General features: G+C 45.8%; 2 protein-coding genes across 4 annotated transcripts in view; one reads left to right on the top strand and one right to left on the bottom strand.

The window, feature by feature from the left end:
• The window catches only part of Zcchc17 (zinc finger CCHC-type containing 17), a 41,764-nt gene extending 32,176 nt beyond the window's left edge, over window positions 1–9,588 (bottom strand). Inside the window, exons 1-2 of one of the 3 annotated variants that reach the window (XM_032897004.1) lie at window positions 9,494–9,588; window positions 3,529–3,649 (exon numbers count right to left, since the gene is read on the bottom strand). In XM_032897004.1, coding sequence (XP_032752895.1) covers window positions 3,529–3,594 — 66 coding nt within the window. In that variant the 5' untranslated portion in view covers window positions 3,595–3,649; window positions 9,494–9,588. Of the gene's footprint in view, window positions 1–3,528; window positions 3,650–9,493 lie in introns of those variants that run through there. The other 2 variants (XM_032897008.1, XM_032897005.1) reach the window with 2 other exon arrangements.
• Window positions 9,589–9,765: 177 nt separating this feature from the next.
• The window catches only part of Snrnp40 (small nuclear ribonucleoprotein U5 subunit 40), a 31,808-nt gene continuing 15,707 nt past the window's right edge, over window positions 9,766–25,866 (top strand). The window contains exons 1-4 of the mRNA XM_032897001.1: window positions 9,766–9,966; window positions 11,951–12,080; window positions 14,424–14,517; window positions 17,303–17,468. Coding sequence (XP_032752892.1) covers window positions 9,823–9,966; window positions 11,951–12,080; window positions 14,424–14,517; window positions 17,303–17,468 — 534 coding nt within the window. The 5' untranslated portion in view covers window positions 9,766–9,822. The remainder of the gene's footprint in view (window positions 9,967–11,950; window positions 12,081–14,423; window positions 14,518–17,302; window positions 17,469–25,866) is intronic.

The raw sequence follows: 25,866 nt of genomic DNA, 5'->3' as shown, positions 1-25,866 counted from the left end.
TTTGCCTCTCCCAAAGGGAGAGGGTAATGAGCTTCAGAGGAAAAGCGTGCAAGTCTTCAGTGAGGAAAGGTGTTCTTGCCTCCTTCCTGCACCAGGTGTCTCCCCCGTGTCGCCTAGGGTGCCGTCAGAGTTGAAATGAACAGGATGGCACCTGCCACGGATGAGCACACTGTCTTCCTGGGGTCCCAAGAATAATCACTCAAATGACTCAGGAGGGCGGGTGAGGGGAGAAATTCAGCCATTATCTCAACAGAAACTCAGGCCTTGGGTAAAATGACTTTCCTTCTTTAGATAAGAGCCTGTGTTGGTCCTGAAACCTGATCTCCTCACAATGTAAATGATGAAACCCAGGCTCAGGACTCCTGGTTCAGCGTTGGAGAGTAGCACATGCAGGCACGGAACATTCTTTTTTTTTTTTTTTTTTTTTTTGATATCTGGGGACCGAACCCCGGGCCTTGCGCTTCCTAGGCAAGCGCTCTACCCCTGGCCTAAATCCCCAACCCCCGGGAACATTCTTTAATTTGACTCCAGTGACATTTCTACCAACACTGATCGTCCTCTGGCATCTCCTTTGTCTGTGGTGAATCTCAGACAAACCCTAGGTCCCACTGCTGTCCTTGCACCCCCGCCATGTTTAACAGACACTGGCGGCAGATCTCAGAGGATGAGAAGAAAATGGATACTGACTTTGCACCTGCTCAGGCACTAAACACTGCCACCATCCCTGCTAAGGACAACTCACACTACCAGCCGGAGGGACAGTTGTACACCATCATTTCTATACCAGCTATGTATACCAGGTACCAAGCCAGTGAGAATGAAATAGAAACAACTTATGAAACAGATGCCTACTGGGAGGAGGGGGCACGCACCTGTCATCTCAGCACTAAGGAGGCAAAGGCAAGGGCATCTAATCTCTGAGTTGGAGGCCAGCCTGGTCTACAGAGCTAGCTCTAGAACACTCAGGGACACACAGAGAAATCTTGTCTCAAAAAGGAAAAAGAAAGAAAAAAAATGCCTAACCTGTTTTTAAAAGAATATGGATTTCTGAGATAAATCATTCCAAGGCATTGGTGAAGTAAAACTGCCACTGTGGCTATCGCTGTAGCAGAAGCATCCAGACACCCTGACCTGGCCTCCTCTCCACTGCCGCTCTCTTAAAACGTTCTCTCACATGGCTCCTGGTTCCTTCATACATGCATTTCAGCGCGACCCTGCAATCAGTCCCAGCTAGATTGGAGAGAGCAGACTTGGCAGATTTAGAACATAGCCTGGTCATTCATTAACCACTGGGGGATTACCGAGTTTCTGAGAAGAGCCTCTCACCTTCTAAAAGGAGTTACTTTTACGAAGAAATTCATAACACTGTGTGTGTGTGTGTGTGTGTGTGTGTGTGTGTGTGTGTGTGTGTGTGTGTCTCACGCACTGGGGCACACGCACTCGGTTGCACAAGCACACACACTAGCACACTTCGGAAGTTTTTTTTTTTAATTTTACTTGTTTTCAAGTGTGTTTTTTGATGGGGTCATACTTTGTAGCTCTGGCTGGCCTAAAATTTATTTTGTACACCAGGCCGATCTTGCACTCAGAGATTAGGCTGCCTCTACTTCCCAAATGCTGGGATAAACACCTGGCCATTGGTTTCAATCTTAATGTAAACTGGTCCTCCATGTAAATATTAGCTGATGAGCTCATTCTGTAGACCAGGCTGAACTCAGACTCATAGATCTACCTGCCTCTGCCTCCCGGGACTGTTCTTTTAATTGGTTTGTTCAAGACAGGCTGTCACTCTGTAGCCCAGGCTAGCCTACACAAATAAGATCCCCTTGCCTGCACTTGTCAAGTACAGAGAGCAGACTGGGAAGCATCCACTAACCAGCATGCACCAGTGTGTCTGAGAACCGTGCACCATGTGCTGCCGAGAAAGCATCATGACTACCGAGTTCTTCAGCACTCTGGAGCTAGCGGGAAGGGAATCACGAGTTCCAAGCTGGCCTGGACCACACAACTAGACTTGTAGACTGTCTTGTCTGTTGTCAACACGGCCCAAGCTCATCCAGGAAGAAGGAACCTCAACTGAGAAGATGCCTTCACCAGAGGCCTGTGGGGGCATTTTCTTGATTAATGATTTATGTGGAGTGCCCATCCCATTGTGGGCAGAGTCATGCCTGGGCAGGCAGTCCTGAGTTGTAATAAGAAAGCAGGTTAAACAAGCCCAGGGGAACAAGGCAAAAGCAGCCTTCTTCCCCGGCCTCTACATCAGTTCCTATTTCCAGGCTTCTACCTGACTCTCCGCCCTGACTTCTTATTTAGACTGTGATGTGGAAGTAAAATAAACCCTTTCCTCCCCAAGTTGCTTTTGGTTATGGTGTTTTATCAAAGCAACAGAAATCCTAAGGAAGATAGAGATCAACCTTGATTACCTTGTACAGACCTTGTCTAGAACACAAAGAAAAAATTAAAGGCTGGCTGTGTCAATGACATACACCTTTAATCCCAGCACCCAGGAGACAGAAGTAGGTGGATCTCTTGAGTTTGAGACCAATTTGGTCTAAATGGTGAGTTCTAGGCCAGCCAGGACTACAAAGTGAGACCCTATCTCAATAAATTTTTTTGAAAGGCTGTGAAATTCTACCTCCCCTCAGACCACCCTTCTTAATGATGATCCATAAAAACATACATTAGGCCAAGCACTCACGCTCATAATTCCCAATATGTGGAAGGCTGACACTGGAGTACTGCTGTGACTTGAAACCAAGGCTTGACTGCAAAGTAAGTTTGGGACCAGACTAGGCTACAGAGTAAGGCCCAGCCTCAAAATTAAACAGAACCAGGGCTGTCGAGTGGCTTAGCAGGCACAGAGCTTGCCACCAAGCCCGACAGCTGAGCGGAACTCCTGGTCCTCCGCACTGCTAGGATTACAGGCTCACAGCAGCACACCCTGGCTTTTGTGGGGTTGGGAATGGAACCCAAGTGCATGCTGGGTAAGCACTCTACCAACTGAGTCACATTTCTGGGCATAACCTGTTTTGGAATGATAATCTGGGTGCAGTCATGAGCAGATTGTAGAGGGGCTACAATGGAAGCAGGCAACTCCAGTCAGAGCCAAGCAAGAGAGGCAGAATTTGGACTACAGGGCAGCAGAGGCACGGATCACCTCACAGACTGGAGGTTTAATTAGGACTCATGAAGGAGGGAGAGAGCAAGGACCAACGGCAAATCAAAGGATGAAATCAAGTACAATGACCACATTTCCAGCTTTGGCACCAAATAGATAACAATTCCATCTGCTAAATTGAAAAAAGACTGGTAAAGGGACCCGCTTTGTGAAAATAAAAAGTTTAAACTCTAAGGCAGAGAGGCTCTGAGGTGTAAGTACCCAGAAGTCTGTAGCTCAGTGAAGGTCTGCATGTCCCAGGCCCCAGAGCATTTCCCATCAAAGATAGTTTCAAATGGGATAACCCGGATGCTTTCCTCCCTCGAATGCTTCCACACTCTAAAAGGGAAGTTTCAAATTGTAAAACATACCTCTCCTTGAAAAATAGTATATAGTGCAGGCAAGTTTTCCATGGTCTCAGGCCTTCCTGAATTCATCCTTAATAGTCTACGGCTCCTCCATTTCTCTTCCGCTAAAGCTAATTCAAACGTCCTTTCGGAAAGAAACAACAATTAGAGAGACATCTGTATTAAAGAAGGAGGAGGGGCTGGGGATATGGTTCGGTCACAGAGAGCCTACTGTATAAACGTGGGTTCAGATACATACAAATCCAGACTCAGTGGCATGGGTCGGTAACCACAGTGGTACGAGGTATAGACAGCTGGATCCCAAGTCAGTGATCTACGGACCAGATAGCCTAGCCAAATTCCTGAGCTCTAGGCTTAGTGAATGGACTTAGTGGATTTGAAAAGGTAAAGAGGTCAGTCCTGGTGATTGCACCTTTAATCACCGCACTCGGAAGGCACAGGAGGCAGACCTCTGGGATTTGGAGGTCAGCCCCATGACAGCCAAAGATACACAGTAAGACCCAGTCTCAAACAAACGACCACAAAAGGTGAGGTGAAGAGTGATCAGGAAGACACTGAACATCCACCTCTGGCCTCCATGCATCCCCACCCACGCACATACACCCATGCACACACACATGAACACATATATAACACATATAAATGAGGAATAATGAAGAGGGTTGGCTATGGAGCCCAATGGCAGAGTTGTCTAGCACTCAGCATGAAACCCTAAGTTCATCCTCAGAAACACAAAGAAAGAAATGTGCAGACAGGCCATGGATAACCTCCAAAAAGTAGTAACATCAGGCTACACAATGGACTCTCATCCCATCTCAGCATTCTTACTGTGGGACATCTGGGAACCTGGATGTCACTTCTTCTGATCTGTTACTTACCCAGTCACTAGGCTACAGAACTTTCAGTCTACATAGGTTAGTTCATCTGGGATGCTGTCGGTGCTTTTCATTTCATTTACATTTATTTGTATATATGGTATATGGGCATGCCTGTATATTGGCGCACATGGTGGGCACTCCATCTCATTCCCTTGACACAGGATCTCTTCACTGACCTGGATCTAGTCGGGCAGTCAACAAGCCCCAGTGAACCCTGTTTCCTCTGCCACAGCACTGGATTCATACACACAAGTAACCATAGCTTTCTGTGTGGACTCTGGAGTTTTGAACTCAGGCCCTCACACCTGCACAGCAAGTATCCTTACCATCCTAGCCTTGTTTTTTGGGTTCTTTTGAGACAAGAGTTTTCCCATGTAGCTTAGATTATCTTTGAACTTGCGAAGATCTTCCTGCATCGGCCTCCTCAGTGCTGGAATGACAGCATGTGCACCATGTTTGGCTTTATTCAGATCAGTTTTGTTCGTTTATGATAATGGATATCAAATCTAGAACCCGGTACATGGTATGCAAGACTTGGCGACTGAACTGCATGGCCACCATCACTGTTTTAAGATGTGGTCTCGGGGGTTGGGGATTTAGCTCAGTGGTAGAGCACTTGCCTAGCAAGCGCAAGGCCCTGGGTTCGGTCCCCAGCTCTGAAAAAAAGAATAAAAAAAAAAAAAAAAAAAGATGTGGTCTCACTGTATGGCCCAGGCCAGTTCTAGACCCCTGCTGAACTGAGATGAAGCAATCTTCCTGCCTTAGCCGCCTAAATCACTACTCCAGTGACATCATCCCTATGTGGTACTCCTTCTTTTTATCACTACTACTGTTACTCGTTCGTCATGGGATGACTTTGGAAAGAAAGAGCATGTGTGCCTAGATCTCAAAAACATTAGAAAGAGGGGTCTCAGGCCAGCTGAGCCACAATCTAGCCAAGGTTATACAGTTAAGACCTTGTCAAAAAAAAAAAGTCACACATGTAAGAATGGTAAGAAAACAACATTTACCAAGTATTTACTATGTCCAGGTACTATGCTGTTCAGGTACATGTAATACATCTTGAAACATAGCTTCCATTCTATGTATATTACTAATAAACAGCTTCTGGGAATCAGATCACCTAGCAATGAAGCTGGGTGTAGTGACCTCTGCCTGTATTGCCAATGATCCCAGTACTTGGGAAACTAAAGCAGGAAATGATCATGAGTTTGAGGCTAGCCTGGACTACACAGAAAGTCTGAGGCCTATGACTGGGGATATAGCTCAGTAATAGAATGCCTAGCATGCATGAATACTCAGGGGGGGGGAAAAGAAGAGAAAATTTGAAGACAGCCTGAAGTACATAGTAAGACACACACATACACACACACGCACACACACACACACACACACACACACACACATACACACACACACACACACGTGTCCTAGCAACAGCAGAATTTGATCCCAGAGTCTAACGCTCTTGGCCAGGCCTGAAAAACATTGAAAACAGAAGTCTTAGCTGGGTAGTGGTGCTATACCCTTGACTCTAGCACTGGGGAGACAGAGGCAGGCAGATCTGAGTTCAAGGCCAGCCTGGTCTATAGAGCAAGTTCCAGGACAGCCAGAGCTGCCCAAGACAAACCCTATCTTGAACCCCCTCCCTCTAAAAAAAGGAGGCTAAGGCAGGTAGATCTCTGAGTTGGAAACCAGCTTAGTCTACACAGTGAGTTCCTGCCAATCAAAGTTATACAGTAAAAAGGGAAATTTTATTTCTCTGTGTGTGTGTGTGTGTGTGTGTGTGTGTGTGTGTTCGCACTTGAGCATGCACGACACTAAAGGTAGAAGAGAGCATCAGAAGATCCCCTGGAACTGGAGTTAAGTTTGGTTGTGACTACCCAATGTGGTTCTGGGAACTGAACCCTGGTCCTTTGCAAGAGCAACAAGAGGTCTTAATGGCTGAGTGTTTCTCCAGCTTTTCTATGTGCTTTTAATTTTAAATGTATACCTTTGGGGGCTGGTGAGAAGGCTCAGTCAGAAAGGCTTGCCTTGTAATTATGAGAACTTGTTTCCATCCCCAGCACCCAAGTATAAAAACTGGGCCCAGATGTGCAGCTACATTGTAATCCCCGCTGAGGAGGCAGTGACGCCAGCATCCCTGGGGGGTAGGCAGCCAATAGATCTAGTGGACTCGGGGAGGTCAGGTCTAGTGATACTGTCTCAATAAATAAGGTGGAGGGCAACTGAAAAAGACACTCAGTATCAATCTCTCATCTCCATTCATGCGCATGCATGCACACCTACACACAGGAACATGTACACACTAAAGGAAGTACATGGGACGGAGGCTGATCTGCCCATTCTAGAGAAATGACTGAATGCCCCTCTCCTACTTCCCAGCTAAGCACTTTCACCTCCAGACTTTCCCTCCTTCTGTCTAGCATCCCTTACCTCACATCGCAGAACGGGTGTTATTAATTGGAACTCCGTGAGTCTATTAAGAGGCCTTTACTAGTCGCTACCACATTTAAAAAGCTAATTAGCCAAGTATAGAATCTATAATAGCACTGGGACACTCAAAATGAGGGCAGATATCCTAGTTCCTCTCCACACACATTAGTCATGGAAAGAGCAATACACTTAAGTGGTTCCTTGCCGAATTAGGCTGTGAGAGAATGAGAAAGAGTGGTGAGAGCTCCGGTATCCGGTAGGTAAACGCACTGCTCTTCCAGTGGAGCCAGGTTCTGTTCCCAGCACCCACGTGGTGGCTCACACCAGTATGTAACTCCACTCCCAGGGGATCTGATGCCTTCCTCTGGCCTCCTCTGGCACCAGGCTTATACACAGTGCACATACATACATTCAGGAAAAACATTTATGCACATAAAATAAAATTATTCTAAAAAAAATCTAAATAAAATTAGGAAGAGCTATATCTAAAGACACCCCCCCCCCCAATCTCTCTCCTGAGACGGATTCTCTGTATGTAGCTCTGGCTGTCCTGGCTCTCTATGTAGAACAGACTAGTCTTGAACTCACAGAGATCCACCTGCCTTTGCTTCCTGAGTGCTGGGATTAAAAGCATGTACCACTCACTCTACCCTGCCTAAGCTTTTTTTGTTTGCTCCTCCCACAGAACAGAAGCCTTAAACAGTTTTTAAACTTTGATGGGAGAGGTCTTTTTGCAGTGCTAAGAACTGAACCCAGAAGTCCCAGCCCCAGCCCCTGGCTTTGTGAGCTAGGATCTCACTACGCAAGGGCTAGAAAGAGATGTCTCATTAGTTGAGAGTACTTGTCATTCTTTGTGGTGGTTTGTATATTCTTGTCCCGGGGAGTGACACTATTAGGAGGTGCGGCCTTGCTGGGATAGGTGTGGCCTTGCTGGAGGAAGTGTGTCACTGTGGGGGTGGGCTTCGACACTCCTAGCTGCCAGAGAGATTCAATCTTCTAGAAGATGAAGGTACAGAACTCTCAGCTCCTCCTGCACCAACAGATTAAACCTCTAAGCCTGTAAGGCAGCCCCAACTAAATGTTGTCCTTATAAGAGTTTCCTTGGTCATAGTGTCTGTTCACAGTAATAAAACCCTAGTGAAGACACAATTGCAAAGGACTTGGGGTTAGAGTTTCTAGCACCTCATGGAAGTTCACATGCTAGCATTAGGCATTCATGAGGAACAAATATATACATGCACTTGGGAGGCAGAGACAGGTAGATCTCTGAGTTCAAGGCCAGCCTGGTCTACATAGTGAGTTCCAGGACAGCCAGAAGTACATATTTAGACCCTGTTTTGGGCGGTGGGGGCAGGGGGATGAAACAAGGTGTCATGCTAGCAGCCTGGTGTGAGTTGAAAGATCCCAATGTTGCCCAGCCTAGCCTTGGTTTTGTAGCAATCCTCCAGTCTCTCAGCCTCCAATGCTGGGACTAAGCACATAATCCTCTCTCAGGCATCATCCAATCCATCATCACCAAATCCTATCCAATTTACTTCCCTGCTATCCCAAGAAACTGTTAAACCTGTCTTCAGTCCCACCTCACCTTGATTCTCACTGACATTGCTGATAAGAACTACTGTTCATGCTCCCAAAATGGTCTATTTGTCCCCAGTAAACCTCCCCTTATCTCTCCAGTTTCATCACACCATTAAGTCTGAGGGATCAAGCCATCTTCTGCACCACATTCTGGAGAAGAGAGAAAACTTTGACTGGCTTCCTATTAATTTTAAAGTAAAAGCTTCAACTTCCTGCAAATCTTCATGACCTCCAAGTTCATCCCATACCATAGTCACTTCAATCGCTCTCTCTCTCTCAGCACACCCACTCAGACCCGCTGTATCTCAGTCATCTTCCCAACTGATAGGGCATTGCACATGCTGTTCTGTGCAGAACGTTCTCCCTTTCTCTCGTCCCATTATTAGAACTGTCCCATCAGATAAGAACAGCTCAGCCATCTTTTCTTTTGAAAAGCCTTCAAGCTTCTATTAGTAACTCATAGCATGAGGCATCGCTCGTTTAGGTAGTCTTCCGATCAACTGGTGAGATTTGCTTAACACGTTTTCCACACCCTGAGGTAGGGGACCATGTTTCTTCAGAATGACCTCCAACGCACTGCATCATAAATACCATTTGGACCACTTTCGAGAAGGCCTGGTACGTAAGCACGACTATTTGACTTCTCAATAAAATTGTGCTTTGGGGGAGCCATCTGATACTTTCCTTATCGCTGGCTGTCTCGGGGACATAAATAAGTCTTTAGAAAAGACAGCTAAAGCAGTGACAAAACTAAGTCCGCCGCCTCAGCCAAGCCAGGCACTGAAGCCTGGAGGCCGGGAGTCGGGCCTGGGAAGGCCAGCACAGAGTAGGACCCAGAATCGGCATCCTGCAGAGCAGCTGTCAATGAACAGCGGCCTGAGAGTTCGAGTCCTGCATCCAGAGATCCCAAAGCTCTGCTCCAGCCTACCAAGGGACTTCTCTTTCCGGGGACTCTTTCCGAGGACATCCCCTGCCACACCCTGCTGCCAAAGCTGGTAGCTGAAAATGGTAGGCTCAGGCCTGACTCGTAACTTCCAAATTGTAACAACCACCCGCCTGATTCCCCACACACTCACTCCGCGTCCGCTCCTAACAGGACAGCCGCTTCATCCCTAGGAACACTGAATCTGCTCCGCTCGTTCTCACCCACAATGCACGGCGCGCCTGAGGGGGCGGAGGAGAACGCCAGTTCTGCGACCCAATCCAGAGTGGAGTTCTCGTGACGTCATCAAGAATAGACCAATCGCAAGAGTGTATTCAGAGGGCGTTGCAGAAGGAAATGTTAGAAACCGATTGGTTGCTCTCTTCCGGAAGTTCTGGAGGAAGAACTCAGTTGAAACCAATTGCGCAGCGCCTGCTGCAGGCGGCGCGGTTACTGGCGGCGCCGAGGGTAGTGGTTGCCGCCATGATCGAGCAGCAGAAACGCAAGGGCCCAGAGCTACCCCTGGTTCCCGTCAAGCGGCCGCGACATGAGTTGCTGTTGGGAGCGGCAGGATCCGGCCCCGGAACCGGGCAACAGCAAGCGACTCCGGGGGCATTGCTGCAGACGGTAAGTGAGAAGGCATCCCGCCTTCGGCCCTCAGTCCCTCTTCCTACGGATGGTATCAGCTCTGCAGGAACGGAAAAGCAGTGAGCCTGAAGTTAAAATAGGCCTCTGTAAAGGTGCCTTGTGTTCTGTGTGTGCTCCATACGTGTTTCCCTGTTAGACGCCTGTTTTCAGCCCTTCCGGGGCATTGAATCATTTAAAACTTTGGCCTCAAAAGTCAAGACCCAAGCTTCCGCATCCCAAATCTTCAGGGATTTAGCATAAAAGAAACATTCAGGAAAGTTGGCAGAGTGAACGAATGAATGAATGAGAGGAGAAGCAATGGAAATGAATGATAGTGGCTCGCTTTGCTACCTGGTACAGCTTTTTTTTCTTTCTCTGCATTTATAATAGTAATTAACATTAGTTGGTTCTTGGATGTTTTGCGTGTGAAATTTCCGTTAATCTTGATAACAGCCTGGAAGCAGCTGTTATTTTGCAAAATGGGGAAAGCAAGCTTTTTTGAGTCAGAACCCATGCTCTTACCTACATGTCTTGTAAAATAGTAATCACACCCACCACACGTTCAGATGAGGAAATAGATGTACTCCTGCCCCAACTCTTTAACCAAATCCTGTTGCGGTGGTCTTTAAAATATACAAATAAAGTGAGCAAGGCGTGTGGGACTGTAGTTCCAGCTTTCCAGAAGACCGACAAGAAAATAATAAGGGAAGGAATTGGAAGCCAACCTGTACAACACAGAAAGACACCCACCCCACCCCCCAAAAAAGCTGGATATACACATTTATAATCATCACTTGAGAAGCTGGGGCTGGAAGATCCAGGGCTTCAAGCATCTAAGCTATTATTATGGCAAAATCCTGTTGAAAGGAAAGAGAACTGTGTAACCTTGATCCTTGCCTTCTAAAAAAGGAAATTCTCTGTAATAATTCCCCTCTTTACCTTGTTCATCTACTAGTTTTCTGGCATGTCACTTGGCTACACACACACACACACATACACACACATATGTTCTTACTTTTTCTATGGTGCATTGGCTGGAATGTTCTTGTAAATGCCCACATGGTCAACTATTGGCTCTTTCAAATCTTTGCTCGGATACCAGGTTTTCAGTGGGGCTCTTCTGACAACTGTACTTTAGGTTGAAGTGTCCTGCACTCTGGAACCCATATTGTTTCTTCCGATGGCACACAACAGGGGGTGTTTTACTTGGGTTTGCTTGTCTGCCTTTCTCACACTTTGTACTAGAATGCAGGGTCTATTGTTTTACCAAGTGCTGTCTTCTCCGGTGCCTAGATATGTTAGGTGTGTGTGTGCGCACGAGCGCGCGTGTGTGCTGGGGTTGGGGCTCAGAGGCCAGAAAAGAATGTTGGATTCTGGGCTGGAGAGATGGCTCAGCGGTTAAGAGCACCCAACTGCTCTTCCAGAGGACCTGAGTTCAATTCCCAGCAACCACATGGTGGCTCACAACCATCTGTAAAGAGATCCGATACCCTCTTCTGGTGTATCTGAAGACAGCTACAGTGCACTTATATATAATAAATGAATAAGTAAATCTTTAAAAAAAAAAGGGGGGGGGTTGGGGATTTAGCTCAGTGGTAGAGCGCTGGCCTAGGAAGCATAAGGCCCTGGGTTCGGTCCCCAGCTCCGGAAAAAAAAAAAAAAAAAAAGAATGTTGCATTCTCTGAACCTGGTGTTACAGCTGTGGGTCCTTTAGAAGAGCATCTCTGAGCCATCTCTCTAGCCAACATGTAACATTTTTGTGACTAAATATACTGGATGAGTATGACCATGGGACATTATCTGCATTTATGGATATTTCGTAATGAAACCCATTACTTGGTGTAGTTAGTACATGATAATAAAAATAACTAAGTATACTGGGATCTACTAAAGAGACTTCGGGATTATTGGTAGAGGTGCTGTGCCCTGAGCAGATGAATGCACTGCCCCAGCGTTCCATTCCTCACACTTGTCTTTGGTTTAGGGACCGCCAAGGTGTTCGTCCCTTCAAGCCCCCATCATGCTGCTCTCAGGACACGAAGGGGAAGTGTATTGCTGCAAGTTTCACCCCAATGGATCCACCCTGGCTTCTGCAGGATTTGACCGACTCATATGTAAGGCACAGTTTTTTAACTGGAGTTACTAACTGCTCTCTGCTAATATGATCTCTTTCATTTTGAGTGCCATCCATAGGAGGCATCAGACATCAGTCTAATTTGGCATCTGTCTAATTTGGGAGGTTAAGCCAGCTACGGTTAGCTAAAGCTGCGTGGTAAAATGCTGAGCACACGTTCTGGTTCAACCTCGGGTGCATGTGGTAAATAAGAAGAAGGAACCGTTGTGCTAATTGGAAAGTGGGTTGCTTTGGTTGGAGTTAAATAATCTTCTTGGCTCTCTTTCTCTCCTTCTCTCCCCCTCTCCTTCCCCCTCCCTCTTCCTACTTCTCCTACTTCATGCTCATGCTCTTACTTCTTCTCCTACTGTCATGCTCATGTCGCCAGACTGACCTTAAACTGGCTATGTAGTGAAAATGACTTTAGAATGTCTAATCCTCCTGCCACTGCCTCCCAAGTGTTAGAATTACAGGCTCGTGCTACCAAGAGAGATGAATTTTTTTTTTCCCCATGGAGACAACTCTTGAACTGATTTAGCAAGAGCATCAGTTTGGCTTTAATGGGTTACTGAGCACTAAGAAGAGAAAACTGTTCTACTTGTAAAAACATGGGGCCTTAATCCATACCTAGGACCCTCATATATGAGGGAGAAAGATCAGACTCTTCAGGTGGAACTAACTTAATAAGTACAGTTTGAATGGGTGGCTCAGCAGTTGCTAGCTGGACGTGCTAACACCTTTAATCTCAGGATTCTGGAGGCAAAGGTAGGTGGATCTCTGAGTTCAAGGCCAGCCTGGTCTACAGAGGGAGTTCCGGAACAGCCGAGCTACACAGAAAAACCCCTGTCTCAAAAAAAAAACAAAAAACAAAAACAACAGGCTGGAGAGATGGCTCAGAGGTTATGAGCACTGGCTGCTGACCTGATTTCAATTCCCAGCACCCACATAGCAGCTTGCAACTCTCTGTAACTCCTCCAGGGGATCCAACACCCTCACACAGACTTATGTGTAGTCAAATCACCAATGTACATAAAATAAAACAAAAGAACAACAACAAAAAGGACCACTTGCTGCTCTTCCAGAGGACCTGAGTTCAGTGCACCTGACATCACAACTATCTGTGATACAGTTCTCTCTCTCTCTCTCTCTCTCTCTCTCTCTCTCTCTCACACACACACACACACACACACACACACACACACACACACACACACACAGCTTAATAGAAGCTATGTAACTATGTTCTGACTGTCCCTCCACTTCAGACACATCAATAAATAATAAATATTTTAAAAAATCAATAGAACTGAAGAGAAGGTTCATAGGTACTATAGCTTAATGCTCCTCTGTTCAGACTCTAGATTCAGAGCATATAAGAAAAGGTACCAATTTTTTTTTTTCATGTATATGAGTACACTGTGGCTGTCTTCAGTCACACCAGAAGAGGGTATCAGATCCCATTACATATGGTTGCTGAGATTTGAACTCAGGACCTCTGGAAGAGCAGTCAGTGCTCTTAACCGCTGAGCCATCTCTCCAGCCCAAGGTACCAGCTTTTTAAAAATGAAAGCTGAGAGGCTGGAATGATGCCTCAGCAGGTGAGTGCAGATATTGCTCTTGTAGAGGGCCCAGGTTCAGTTACCATAAGCTATGTGGTGGCTCACGTCCATCTGTAATTCCAGTTCCAGGGAATCCAACTCCCTTTTTTGGCTTTCACAGTTATCAGGCATGAATGTGCTATACATATACATATATACATATATGTGTGTGTGTATGTATATGTGTATATATATGTGTGTGTGTGTGTGTGTATTTATGTATGTATGTATACTCGCAAGCAAAATACTCATATAAAATAAGAATAAATCTTGTCTAATAAAGCTGACAGAGAACAGCACAGTCAGTTAGGACCTGAGTTCCATTTTTAGAACTCATGTAAAGCCGGGTAAGGTGGCATGTGCTTGTCTCTCGGCTCTGGGGAGGTGGACAGGCAGATCTCTGGGGCCCATCAGCTGGCCAGCCTAGTCTACTTGGTGAGTTCCTGACCTCGAGAGACCTATCTCAAAAAAGAAGGTGGATGGTGCCCGACGAACACCACCAAAAGTTGTCCTCTGACTTCTGTTCAAGTGCGCTCATTTCCTTTCACACCTTCATGCAGGCGCACACACACACACACACACACACACACACACACACACACACACACACACGTGTAGTGTCAGGAAAGCAGATCTGATGATAGAACCAATGTTGTTCCATGGGTGTGTAATTTCAAAAAGACTTTTTGGTCATTTTCCAAGTGCCAGTTCTGTGGCTGACGGTGGCTTTTCGTGTCTCCCAACAGTACTGTGGAGCGTCTATGGAGACTGTGACAACTATGCTACGTTGAAGGGACACAGCGGAGCAGTGATGGAGCTGCACTACAACACAGACGGCAGGTGAGGGGGAGTGCTGCACGTGAGTGACAGCTGCTGCCCACATTAATGCTCAGCAAACCTTACCCATGGGTCAGCCCTGAGTTCTGTCTCTTCAGAGACATTAGCGGGTATGTGTTACTGGGGACATAGTGTTATAATCCTGTAATGTCAGACTGAGAAAGCTGCAGCAGAAGAATCATAGTTTTAAGGCCCTTGTGAGCAATGTAATGTACAATTCAGGGCACATCATCATTTTCTCCTAGTCTGCCAGAACTCAGCTAGTTTGTTATATGAGACATAAAGCAATGTGATTTAAAACTAGCTCTTTATGCTCTTATTGCCTGGTATAGTGGCACATGTCAGCTCTCAGGAGGCAAAGGCAGGTAGGTAGATCTCTGAGTTCAAGACCAGCTTGGCCTCCATAGTTTCAGGGCAGCCAGAGCTACATTTTTATCTATTGTGTATGTGCATGATGTTTCTCTGAAAGAGTGTGTATAGAGGTCAGGACAGCTTTGGGGAGCTCGTTTTGTTTGCCTTTATGTGGGTTTTGTATGCCTACATCTGTTAAAAGATTCAGAGGGCTGAAATTAGCTATTTTTATCATGAAAATAATAAACTATGTTTTAAAAAACTTAAAAATTAAAATTAACAAATAGATAAAGAAATTCTCCACATTTTACCTCTCCAAAGATAATTACTGTTTATATTATCCATTTTTCTGAAGTCCTTTTCTACCAAAATTGTTGAGTTTTAACATACTCATTAGGGAGGGGTGTATGTGTGGAGGAAGAGAGGAAGAGGGAAGGGGGAGAGGGCACACGGTATAGAACAGCCGTGGAGAGTAGTAGCCAATTTGGGGCATTGGTTCTTATTTTCTACAATATGGGGCACAGAGATGAGGCTTGGAAATGGATACCTTGATCTCTGAGCCATCTGAGCCCGGCAACAATCTCTTTACCCATCTAGTTCCCAAGGCAGCTTGCCATCATGCCAGACATACATATACCAATTCCGTGGTGGCCCAGTGTGTCCAGCCACCACACACTCTCTTGAACTCAATTAAATCACCACATGAAAGAACACACCACACAATAACCTCTGATCCAATTGATAAGATATAATTTGCTCAAAGCCCTGTACACATCCATCCCTTAAAAGTAATCATAACAACCTGTAAATGTACAGAGAGGAACCTTAACATCCGCCTCCGTGTTCTCGGCTGCTTCTTCTCTCCCTCCAGTCTCCTCCTCCTCTAAAACTTTTCTCCCGCCCATCCTTCCTTCTCGTCCAGTGACAGGCCTCGTTCTGTCTTATAGCTGCCTTCATCTGCATAATGACATCATCCTACACATAATCTTTCTTTTCTTTCTTTTTAATTTTTATTTTCACTTGTTCATAGCTCTGTATTCCAAGATATTAGCATAACGTTATGCTAATAGCATATAGATGGCATTTTGGAGGTAGAGTGTGTCTGCACTCATATGTGCATTTAAGGACAAAGGAACATTAGCTCTCCTGTTTTATTTCTGTACATTAGTCTCCTGAGACAAGTTTTCTCACTGAGTCTAGAGCGAAGTAGGTGGGCAGCAAGTCCCAGCGATCCTCTCCTGCCTCTGCCCGGTCAGAGCTAGGTTTACAGGTATGCATGGCCATGCCCAGTGTTTCATGTGGAGACTTGAATGAACTCTGGTTCTCATAGCAGCTAAACCATCTCCACAGCCCTTGTGTTTCCCTCTGAATCATTTACTCGGCCTGACCTTGAATTTGCAATCCTCCTGCCTCAGCTCCTGAGTAACTGGGACTGCAAGTATATGGCACTGCACCTGGCCTGTTTCTCATTTCTGATCTCAAACTTCACAGTGCTACATTACATTGTAAATTAAGAGTGCATTATAAGGGACTGAGAGGCAGTTCAGAGGTTAAGACCCAGATTCAGTTCCCAGCGCCCACATTCTTGATAACAACCCTCAGTGACTTAAGTTTCAGAGCATCCGAAGCCTCTTCAGGCCTATAGACACTGCACACACGTGGCACACACTTACAGGCAACATACCTGTTGTCATAAAATAGAAATAATGCTTTTTCCTTCAGCACTGTAATGGGTATTGCTGCATGTACTCCATGCCCAGCTCTTGGGTGGTGATGGGGCAGGAGCATCTTGAGTTCAAGATCTGCCTGGACCACATAGCATGGTCCTGTCTCGGAGAAAGAGAGAACATTGTGAGATCAACTTTAACTTAGAAACATTCTCAGAAACAGAACAAAGGATTGGAATTACTCACCTATTAAATCTAGAATTACCACAGTAGCCTCCTCCTGACCACAGCAGGCGGTGCTTAAATACTTCCATGTAAGAGGACATTGTATCCTCTTGTGTATCACAGAGAAGGAAAAGATCAGCTGATGAAACCACGGTCTTGTTTGTGCGGTCAACCTGATGCAGAATCTAGGCGGTGATAGGATGCCAAAGGCAGGGCGAGGCACCCTGTGCTCGTGAACACATCACAGCGCAGCAGGCACTTGGACACCTTCTGGAGAGAAAGGGGGAGGACTTTTTGAGAATTATCTTATCTTATGCACTTAGGTGTTTGCCCTACATGTATTTCTGTATACCACATGCATGCAGTGCTTGTGGAGGCCAAAAGAGAGCATCAGTTCCCTGGAACTAGAGTTACTGGGTCATTATGTGGGTTCTGGGAAACAAACTCAGGTCCTCTGGAATTGCAGCCAGCGCTCTTGACCATCATGGTCAAGTCATGGTCATCCCTCTAGTCCCTGTTTGTCTTATTTTGTGTTCTCTTTCTAGCATGCTCTTCTCAGCATCAACAGATAAAACTGTGGCAGTGTGGGATAGTGAAACAGGAGAGAGAGTTAAAAGGCTAAAGGGGCATACTTCCTTTGTGAACTCCTGTTATCCAGCCAGGCGGGGCCCCCAGCTTGTCTGCACAGGCAGCGACGATGGCACAGTTAAGGTAGGTATTATCTCTCTGTGTCGCTCTTTAAGACAGTCTCTATCCTACCTTCCTGCCAGTGTTCCAAAGCACACTCAAAAATTTCCTAATTAAAATAATACTCTATAGAGTTCTATAGAATATATTGCTATGGAATCAGTGGGCTGCGTGGATTTGACTCATGGCTCAGCTGTGAACTGTGTGACTAGTTTGTTGGGATTTTTGTTTGTTTTGGGGTTTTGTTATTACTTGTTTGTGGTTTCTTTTAGAGACAGGGTTTGTCTGTGTATTCTGTGTATGTAGAGAGACTGTCCTGGAGCTCGCTCTGTAGACCAGGCTGGCCTCGTGCATCACCACTGCCTTGTGGACTTGTGCCTTGTCAACCCTTTGAACTCTAATAGTAATAAAAGTGTCTTACAAGGGTGTTGTGAAATTACAGATGTCTAGAAAAGGTCAGCAAATGATCTCAGTCACCTAGGCTGGGAATTGCAGATCATTTAGTGGGATGATTCCCAAACTGTGTGTTAGAATCACCTGAAGAGCCTACTGAAAGTGCCCAGAGTAGAGCTGGTGTGCTGGCCAACCTCAGCTGGGTAGTGAGACAGTCAAAAGACAAATGATAACACTAACACACCCAGCCAGGTGGTTAAAGTCAGAAGGGCCATCCTGAGCTACCCAGCCAGACTGTCTCAAGAAAAAGAACTAAATAAGGAAGTAGCATGTAAGTAAAAACTAATCAGAACCTGATTCAGTGAGTCTCGAATGGTCATGGAAATCTTTAAAATGCTACTCCACTGAGAATTTAGAACCCACTGGTCCTCTCTAGCATGCTCACTTTACCAACAGAGAAAATGAAGCCTAGAAATAGGAAGGGGAAAAGCATGGTGCTTCATAATATCAACTGCATCATGGGTTTGTTTCACTGCGACACTTTCATACATGTAGTTCCTGATACTGTGTTCATACCTACATACATGCATGCATACACACTACTACTTCATACATGTATATCCTGATACCATTGCCATGTTTCTCTCTCTCTCTCTCTCTCTCTCTCTCTCTCTCTCTCTCTCTCTCCCTCCCTCCCTCCCTCCCTCCCTCCTAGTCCCCCTTCTCTGGCTGCCACATCCTGGCTTCTTACTTTTTAATTTTTTTTTTAAGAGACATTTGTTTTATGTGTATAGATACTCTGTCTGCGTGTTTCTGTGTGTATAGCATACATACCTAGTCCTTCATAAGAACAGTAAGTATGGGGCTTGAGAGATGGCTTGCCAGTCAGGAGCAGTTGATGTTCTTGCCCAGGACCCTAGGTTTGATTCCGACGTGGTGCCTCACAGCCCTCTGCGACTCCAGTTCTAGGAGATCAAGTGCCTTCTTCTGACCTCTGCTGGCACTTGAGACTGAATCTCAATAAGTTGTCCAGTTCAGCCCTAAACACCTGTAGCCCAGGCTAGCCCTGAACTACAGCATTTTAAGTAGTTGAGACCATGGGCCTGTCTTAGTTTAGAGTTTCTATTGCTGAGATGAAACAGGCATGACCAAAAGCAGCCCTTTGTCCTTGTGTTTCTGTGGATAAGTTTCTGTGTGTGTGTATGTGTGCCATGTCCATGCCTTATATCCACAGAGATCAGAAGGCTTTGGATCCCTTGCAACTGGATTACAGATGGTTGTGAACCACCTTGTGGTGCAGAGGCTCGAACCCAGGTCCTCTTCAATAGCAAAAAGTGCTCTTAACTGCTGAGCCATCTTCTCAGCCCCATCAAAGTAATATTTTGTAATATGGATTACATGTAATATCACTTAAAGATGACTACTTTTTGCATAGTTCTTTATTTTGAATTTATTTGAAGGCATCAATCAAACTTTTTCTATGGGACTGCGTTCTTGTGATCGGATCTACTATATTGTAAGGAGGTCAGCTCAGCCTAGATGAGAGGAGGATCCTTAAGGATAACCAAAGTGGGAAGGCACCAAGGGAGGCAAAGAGTCGAAGAGAAAGTGGGAAATTGGCTACATACACAAAGCCAGATCAAATGTGTAAAACTAGAATTGCAGGAAGATAACTCACTCTCAAAAGGTAGGAGAGAAAATTAAACAAGTCTTGTGGTACTGTGCTCAGATACAATCAGTATGAACTCCCATTTTCTTTTCAGAAGTTGATAACGTAAATTGAGAAATTCTTATTTGAGAATAAACATTCTTAGATAAGAGGCAATACTTACTCCAGAGGGATCAGAATGTGAACTCTCAGTATTTTGGGGAGTGAATCCAATATATATATACACGGCTGGGGAAATGGTGTAGGTGGTGTGGATCTTGCTTGCCACACAAAAAGCCTGGGTTTGATCCCCAGCACCACATGCATTAGTCATGGTGCACACTGTAACCCCAGCACGGGAGCAGTGAACACATGACGATCCAGATTTTAAAGTCACCGTCAGCTACTTGGCAGCTTGAGGCCAGCCTGGGATGCACTGGACATTTTTTGAGAAAACAAAAAGGATGTAAATCTGTGTGTGCAGGCATCTGTGTTCTGAGGTAAACACATACTGCCCAGCTTTAGAAGAAGCCTTAGGAGCAACAAGACTAACTTGACCTCCTGACTACCACCCCGGGCCTCAAGCATTTGAGAATGTGCTCTGCTCTGAACCACTGAGTCTCAACGTCATGGCTTGGTCTTTTTTGTTTAGTTTTTGGTTTTGTTTTGCAAGACAGGGTTTCTCTATATTGCTCTGGCTAATCTAGAACTTGCTCTGTAGACCAGACTGGCCTTAAACTCACAGAAATCTGCCTCTGCCTTCTGAGTGCTGGGATTAAAGGTGACCAAGAGTACTACCATACCTGCCCCTGTTTGCTTGTTTTTTTGTTATTTATGTCCTGGTCTTTAAATACCATTTGCCAATAAACAAAACTTGGGCTCTTAGCTTAGACCTAGTAAGGTAAAGTGCTTTAAGATGAGCGTAGGGCCTGGAGAGATGACTCAGATGTTAAAGACTCGCCTCACAGCTGAAAATATAAGAGGAGCCTAGAACACCTTGTAAAACAGTTCTAGGCGGGGTTGGGGATTTAGCTCAGTGGTAGAGTGCTTGCCTAGCAAGCAGTTTGAAGGCCCTGGGTTATCCCCAGCTCCAAAAAAAAAAAAAAAAAAAAAAACAGTTCTAGGCGAGTAATGCAGCCGAATGTCATTAACAAGGAGGCAGAACTGTGAGCCCTTTGCTGATACACGATAAAGATGTGTTAACATTTCTGTGACATCCCCACCAAAGATAACAAGTCTTCAGTCTCACCGAGGCAACACCGAAGAAATCCAAGTACAGAGAGAAAGATCTCTGTGGTCTTCAGAAGTGCTGGGGCCACAAAACTCAAGGGAAATCTAAGAGAGAAAAAAAGCCATGACAAATTTAACACATAATTACAAACTGAACTTTAATGTCTTTGCGGGGCAGGGGGATAATGGTTCAGCTTAAATGGCGTTTGAGAATTATGGTAAATTTAATTTCTTCATTTTGATGGCATATTGAGGTTAAGTAGGAAACATCTTTGGGACAGGCCCTAGGGTGCATTCAGGAGGATAGGGCATTAAGTCAGCAATTTGCTTTAAAATGATTTTAGAGAAAAAAGAAAAAAATTTACAACTTTTTAGTATGTTTGTGATTATTTCAAAAATTTTTTAATTATCTTAATCAAACTTTAAGTGGCTACCATACCTTTTAGGTTAAAGACAGATTGGTGCCAGGCGTTGGGCCACACTCCTATAATCCCAGAAACAGGAGGCTGAGGCAAGAAAATGGTGAGTTTCAGACTAGCCTGGGCTATATAGGGAATCCTGCCTCAAAGAAAGGGGGAAGGGGGAATGAGGGATAAATATTATTTTGATCTGAGTAAAAATTATTCATTGAGACAAAGATTGAAGAAAGGTTTGTCACCTATGTGGGAACTGGATTCTCAAAGCCTTGATTTTGATGCTAAGGAGTGTGGACTTTCCTGGAGGATTTTTTTGAGATAAACTTAAATTCACCTTGGAATCTTGTATAGTAACAAGCAAGACTGGGGCTAACTCCGTGCCTCCCACACACGGGCCTGGGTTCAATGCCTAGCATTTAAATGAAGTAAATCAAAATTAAAATGACTTTGATACCCAAACATTTCATTTTCTCCCACAAAACCCCAGCCCTGTTAAAGAAGTCAATCCTGTTGCTGTCCTATATATGACCCCTGGTAACTGCTGTGGAGTCTGGTCTGCCTGCCCTAGGTCTTTCCTACAACTGAAATGAGACAAGCTACAGTCTGAGTGTTGGGGGAAGATCTCAAATTTGAGGCCAGCCTTGGCTGTTTTTCTGTACAGTGTGATCTATGATAGCTGTACAAAATGACCCATGACAGTTGTGCCTTTGGATTCTAATGAGTGAGTTTATTAAGTACAGAACAAGCAAACATAAAAGAACAAACAGTAAGTAGCAAAAATCCTAGAATCAGTTCATAATGGCCATCAGAGACCTGAGGTGGCCTGCCTGAGAAAGAGACGGAGGAAACTGTCAAATCCAAGCTCACTCGAACGCCCAGCAGAAATGGACTGGGGAAATTGAGGCACTCTGCTGGAGTTCACACCGAGGGTTCTCCCATGGCTAAGCTCCTGGCTTCTGGTTCCCCTAAGGGCATTTTTAAATCATGGGATAATCAGTGGTGACTCCTGCTGGCATTGTCTACCTTCTCAGTGTTCTCAAGGGCACAGGGTCAGTCCCCTTGGCTGCCTGCTATCTCTCCATCTCCCCATTACACAGCCATCTTGACCCAGGATGGGGATTTAGAGAAGACAACAGAAGGTTCCTCTGCCCCTGGAGCGCCTACCTCAAGCACACTGCAGTGTACCACTGTAATTTACATGACAGCTACATAGTGCAACAGACTCATTTTTTCAGGGCTGAGGAAACATGTTTTTTGTGCAGGCATGGGGACCAGAGCTCAGATACCTACCTCCAAGTGCGAAAGATGCCAGCCCTATGGCTACTATAATCCCAGTGCACTGGCAGTGGAGACGGAATCCACGGAACAGGCGGCTTTACAGACTAGCCGAAATGACAAGCCTTGGGCTTAGTTAGAGGCCACCTCAGTGTGTAAGGTGGAGGGGCACCCGGTGTCGATGTCAGTGTACACCTTGTGCTTATGCATTATACACACATGAACATGCATCGCAGATGCACACTATAAACATGTATGCAAAGGTTTTTCACAGCTGAATGTGGTCCTCCACTCTGTGACCATGCTGCTTGGGAGGGAGGAGCAGAAAGATAAGGAATTCTTGGCTTGTGGGGGGGTAGTTTTTTTGAGGCAGGGTCCTACCATGTACAGAAACCTCACCTCAGAACCATTGTTCCTCCTGTCTAAGCCTCTTGGGTGCTGGGATGAGAGGTGTCTGGTGAGACTGAGTCTGTGCTGTGTGACCAGGCTAACCCCTGAGTTCAAATGACTGTACTGTGCACTACAGTGCCTAGCACTATGTGTTGTAGTTGATCAGTTGGTTGGTTTCAAGACAGACTTACTGTGTGGATATAGACTGGCTTGAAATTGGAAGCGCTCTGCCTCCCTCAGGCTCTGCACTGCTGGATGCTGGGTTATAGGCATGTAGCACTCCTGTGTGTGTTTGTTTTTCCGACCTAGGGCTTCTCTGTATCACTGGTTATTGTAGAACTCGCTCAGTAGATCAGACTGGCCCCAGATCCACCTGCCTCAACCCACCTAACCCTCAGTGCTGGGATTAAAGATATGCACCCCTACTGCCCAGCCCAGTCTGTTTATTACAGTAGCTATCCTGCTGGGCTAGCCTGGGTTACAGGATGAGTTCCAAGTTAACCAAAGCTCCAAAGTGAGACCTTGTCCTAAAAAATAAAAATAAGGTCATGATTATGATCATAGTGTCTTTTTTGTTAAGGCTCTGTTTGTTGCTTTTGGTTTTTGTTTGTTTTGATTTTTTTGAGGCAGGGTCTCTGTATCCCCAGCAGTCCTGGAACTCACTGTGTAGACCAGGCTGGCCTCAACACAGTCCTGCCTGCCTCTGCAGTGTACACCATGCAAGAGTAACTTTTTATTTGCATTTCTTTTATAAACTATGGTGTTGAGCTTTCCATGGTTTTTTGGCGTTGGTTGGGTTTTTATGCTGCCTAGTTTTCTGTCAGCTTGACATAGCTAGAATCTTGGAAAGGGGGACTTGGTTGGGAAAATGTCCTTGGGAAGTCTGCCTGTAGGTAGGCTGTGGGTATTTCCTTGATTGAGGATGAGTCCTTGCCTCCAGGTTCCTGCGCTGCTTCCTGCCCTGACCTTCCTTACTGATGGTTCCTTACCTGGTAACGTAACTGACGTGAACCCCTGCAGGCTGCTTAGGCCGTGGTGTTTTATCACTGCAATAGAAACCCTGACTGGCGTTCTTTTGTTTTGAGGCAGGGCCTCAGGTAGGCCACACAGACCCCAGCTTGCACTGTGATGACTTCTCTCCTGCCGCCACCTCCTCAGGATGTGCGGGTGTGCATGCCGTGCTCACCTTCACACAGGTGAAGGCCACCTCCTCAGGATGTGCAGGTGTGCATGCCCGTGCTTACCTTCACACGGGTGAAAGCCACCTCCTCAGGATGTGCGGATGTGCATGCCGTGCTCACCTTCACACGGGTGAAAGCCACCTCCTCAGGATGTGCAGGTGTGCATGCCGTGCTCACCTTCACACGGGTGAAAGCCACCTCCTCAGGATGTGCGGATGTGCATGCCGTGCTCACCTTCACACAGGTGAAGGCCACGGTCAACTTCAGGATTTTCCTCTCTCCACCTACTCTTTGAGACAGGCTCTCACTGAACCTGGAGCGCATCTGCTGAGCAAGGGTGACTGACTGCAGGCCCCATGATCCGGCTCCGGCTCCCCAGTGCTGGGCACTGCCATGCCAGCCTGCCCATGGATGTTGGGGGTCAATCTGAACCCTGTGCTCGTGTATCTAGCAAACACTTTCAACTGAGCCATCTCTAGCCTTTTAACTTTTTTACCTGTTTGTTTATGTTTATTGGGGGATTGGGGCATGCATACCATGATGTGCATGCGGAGGCCAGAGGACACCTAGGAGTCAGCTCTCTCTTACTGTTTGGTCAGCAGGCTTGCCAACCAGCAGCTTTACCGCTGAAGAGTTACAGCCCGCTTGGGGTTTTTGATCTTACTCTAGCTGACCTAGAACTTACTCCATGTTCTTATTGGTCCAAATCCCATATCCTGTTTATTCCATGTTTACTGGTCCTGGAGACACATGCCACAGCTTGGCTCAGCATCTTTTGTGTGAATAAACAGTATGGGCCATTTGTTAATCTGCTGTTTGTATTGTGAGCGTAATGTATGCATACGTGTGTCTCAAAATTAAGGTGGAGACCAGTAGAGAACTTGGGTAACATGCATCCATACACACATGTCCATTCAGACACATGTATGCACAAGCACGTACACACTTGCACTTTGTCTCCAAGCTTTGGGAGGTTTTGGGAGGGTGAATTTTTTGTTTGGTTTGTTAATTCAGGTGTTTAAACAAGCTACTTGTGGCCTAGAGAGTCTCAAGCTCTTGAACTTAAGCAGTTGGCGTGGCTCAGCCTTTCAGAAACTGGGACATAGGTGCACCGTCGTTATTCACGTTTAACAAAGGGATCTGAGCTGGCTGTGGCATGTGTATTTGGAACTAGCTACGTGGAAGACTGAGGCAATAGGAATCGTTGAGGCCAGGAGTTTGGGACCCTGTGCAGAGTAAGACCTTGTCTTTAGAGAGACAGAGAGTCTGAAACTGTTATTAAGATGTCTTATTCGGGGTTGGGGATTTAGCTCAGTGGTAGAGCGCTTGCCTAGGAAGCGCAAGGCCCTGGGTTCGGTCCCCAGCTCCGAAAAAAAGAACCAGAAAAAAAAAAAAAAAAAAAAAAAAATGTCTTATTCCACCGGCCTTCCATTGTGTGAGAAACTGATCTCACTTCGTGAGCCACTCTTGTTTCATAATGAAAGCACTGGAGATGTAGTGAGGTCAAGACAGTGGGGTTACAGCCTTGCTAAGTCGGGCTCAGCAGGCTTGCTGATTGAGTGCAGAGAACAATCTATGAACTTAGCGGAATGCACGATGGTCCTTTCTTGAGCAAGCTCTTCCTTGAGCAGCATCTTCGTCGTCCCTGACACTTGTTTATATATGTTTGTCTTTATGTTTTACATACTGGCTTTGTTTAAGATTTATTTTTATGGGGCTGGAGAGATGGCTCAGCGGTTAAGAGCACTGACTGCTCTTCCAGAGGTCCTGAGTTCAATTCCCAGCAACCACATGGTGGCTCACAACCATCTGTAATGGGATCTGGTGCCCTCTTCTGGTGCATCTCAAAACAGCTACACTGTACTCATATAAATAAAAATTAATTTTAA

Source organism: Rattus rattus, chromosome 1, assembly GCF_011064425.1.
Source record: "Rattus rattus isolate New Zealand chromosome 1, Rrattus_CSIRO_v1, whole genome shotgun sequence".
Taxonomy (NCBI): domain Eukaryota; kingdom Metazoa; phylum Chordata; class Mammalia; order Rodentia; family Muridae; genus Rattus; species Rattus rattus.
Note: the sequence above shows the minus strand (reverse complement) of the source record. Positions and strands in the feature narration are given on the sequence as shown.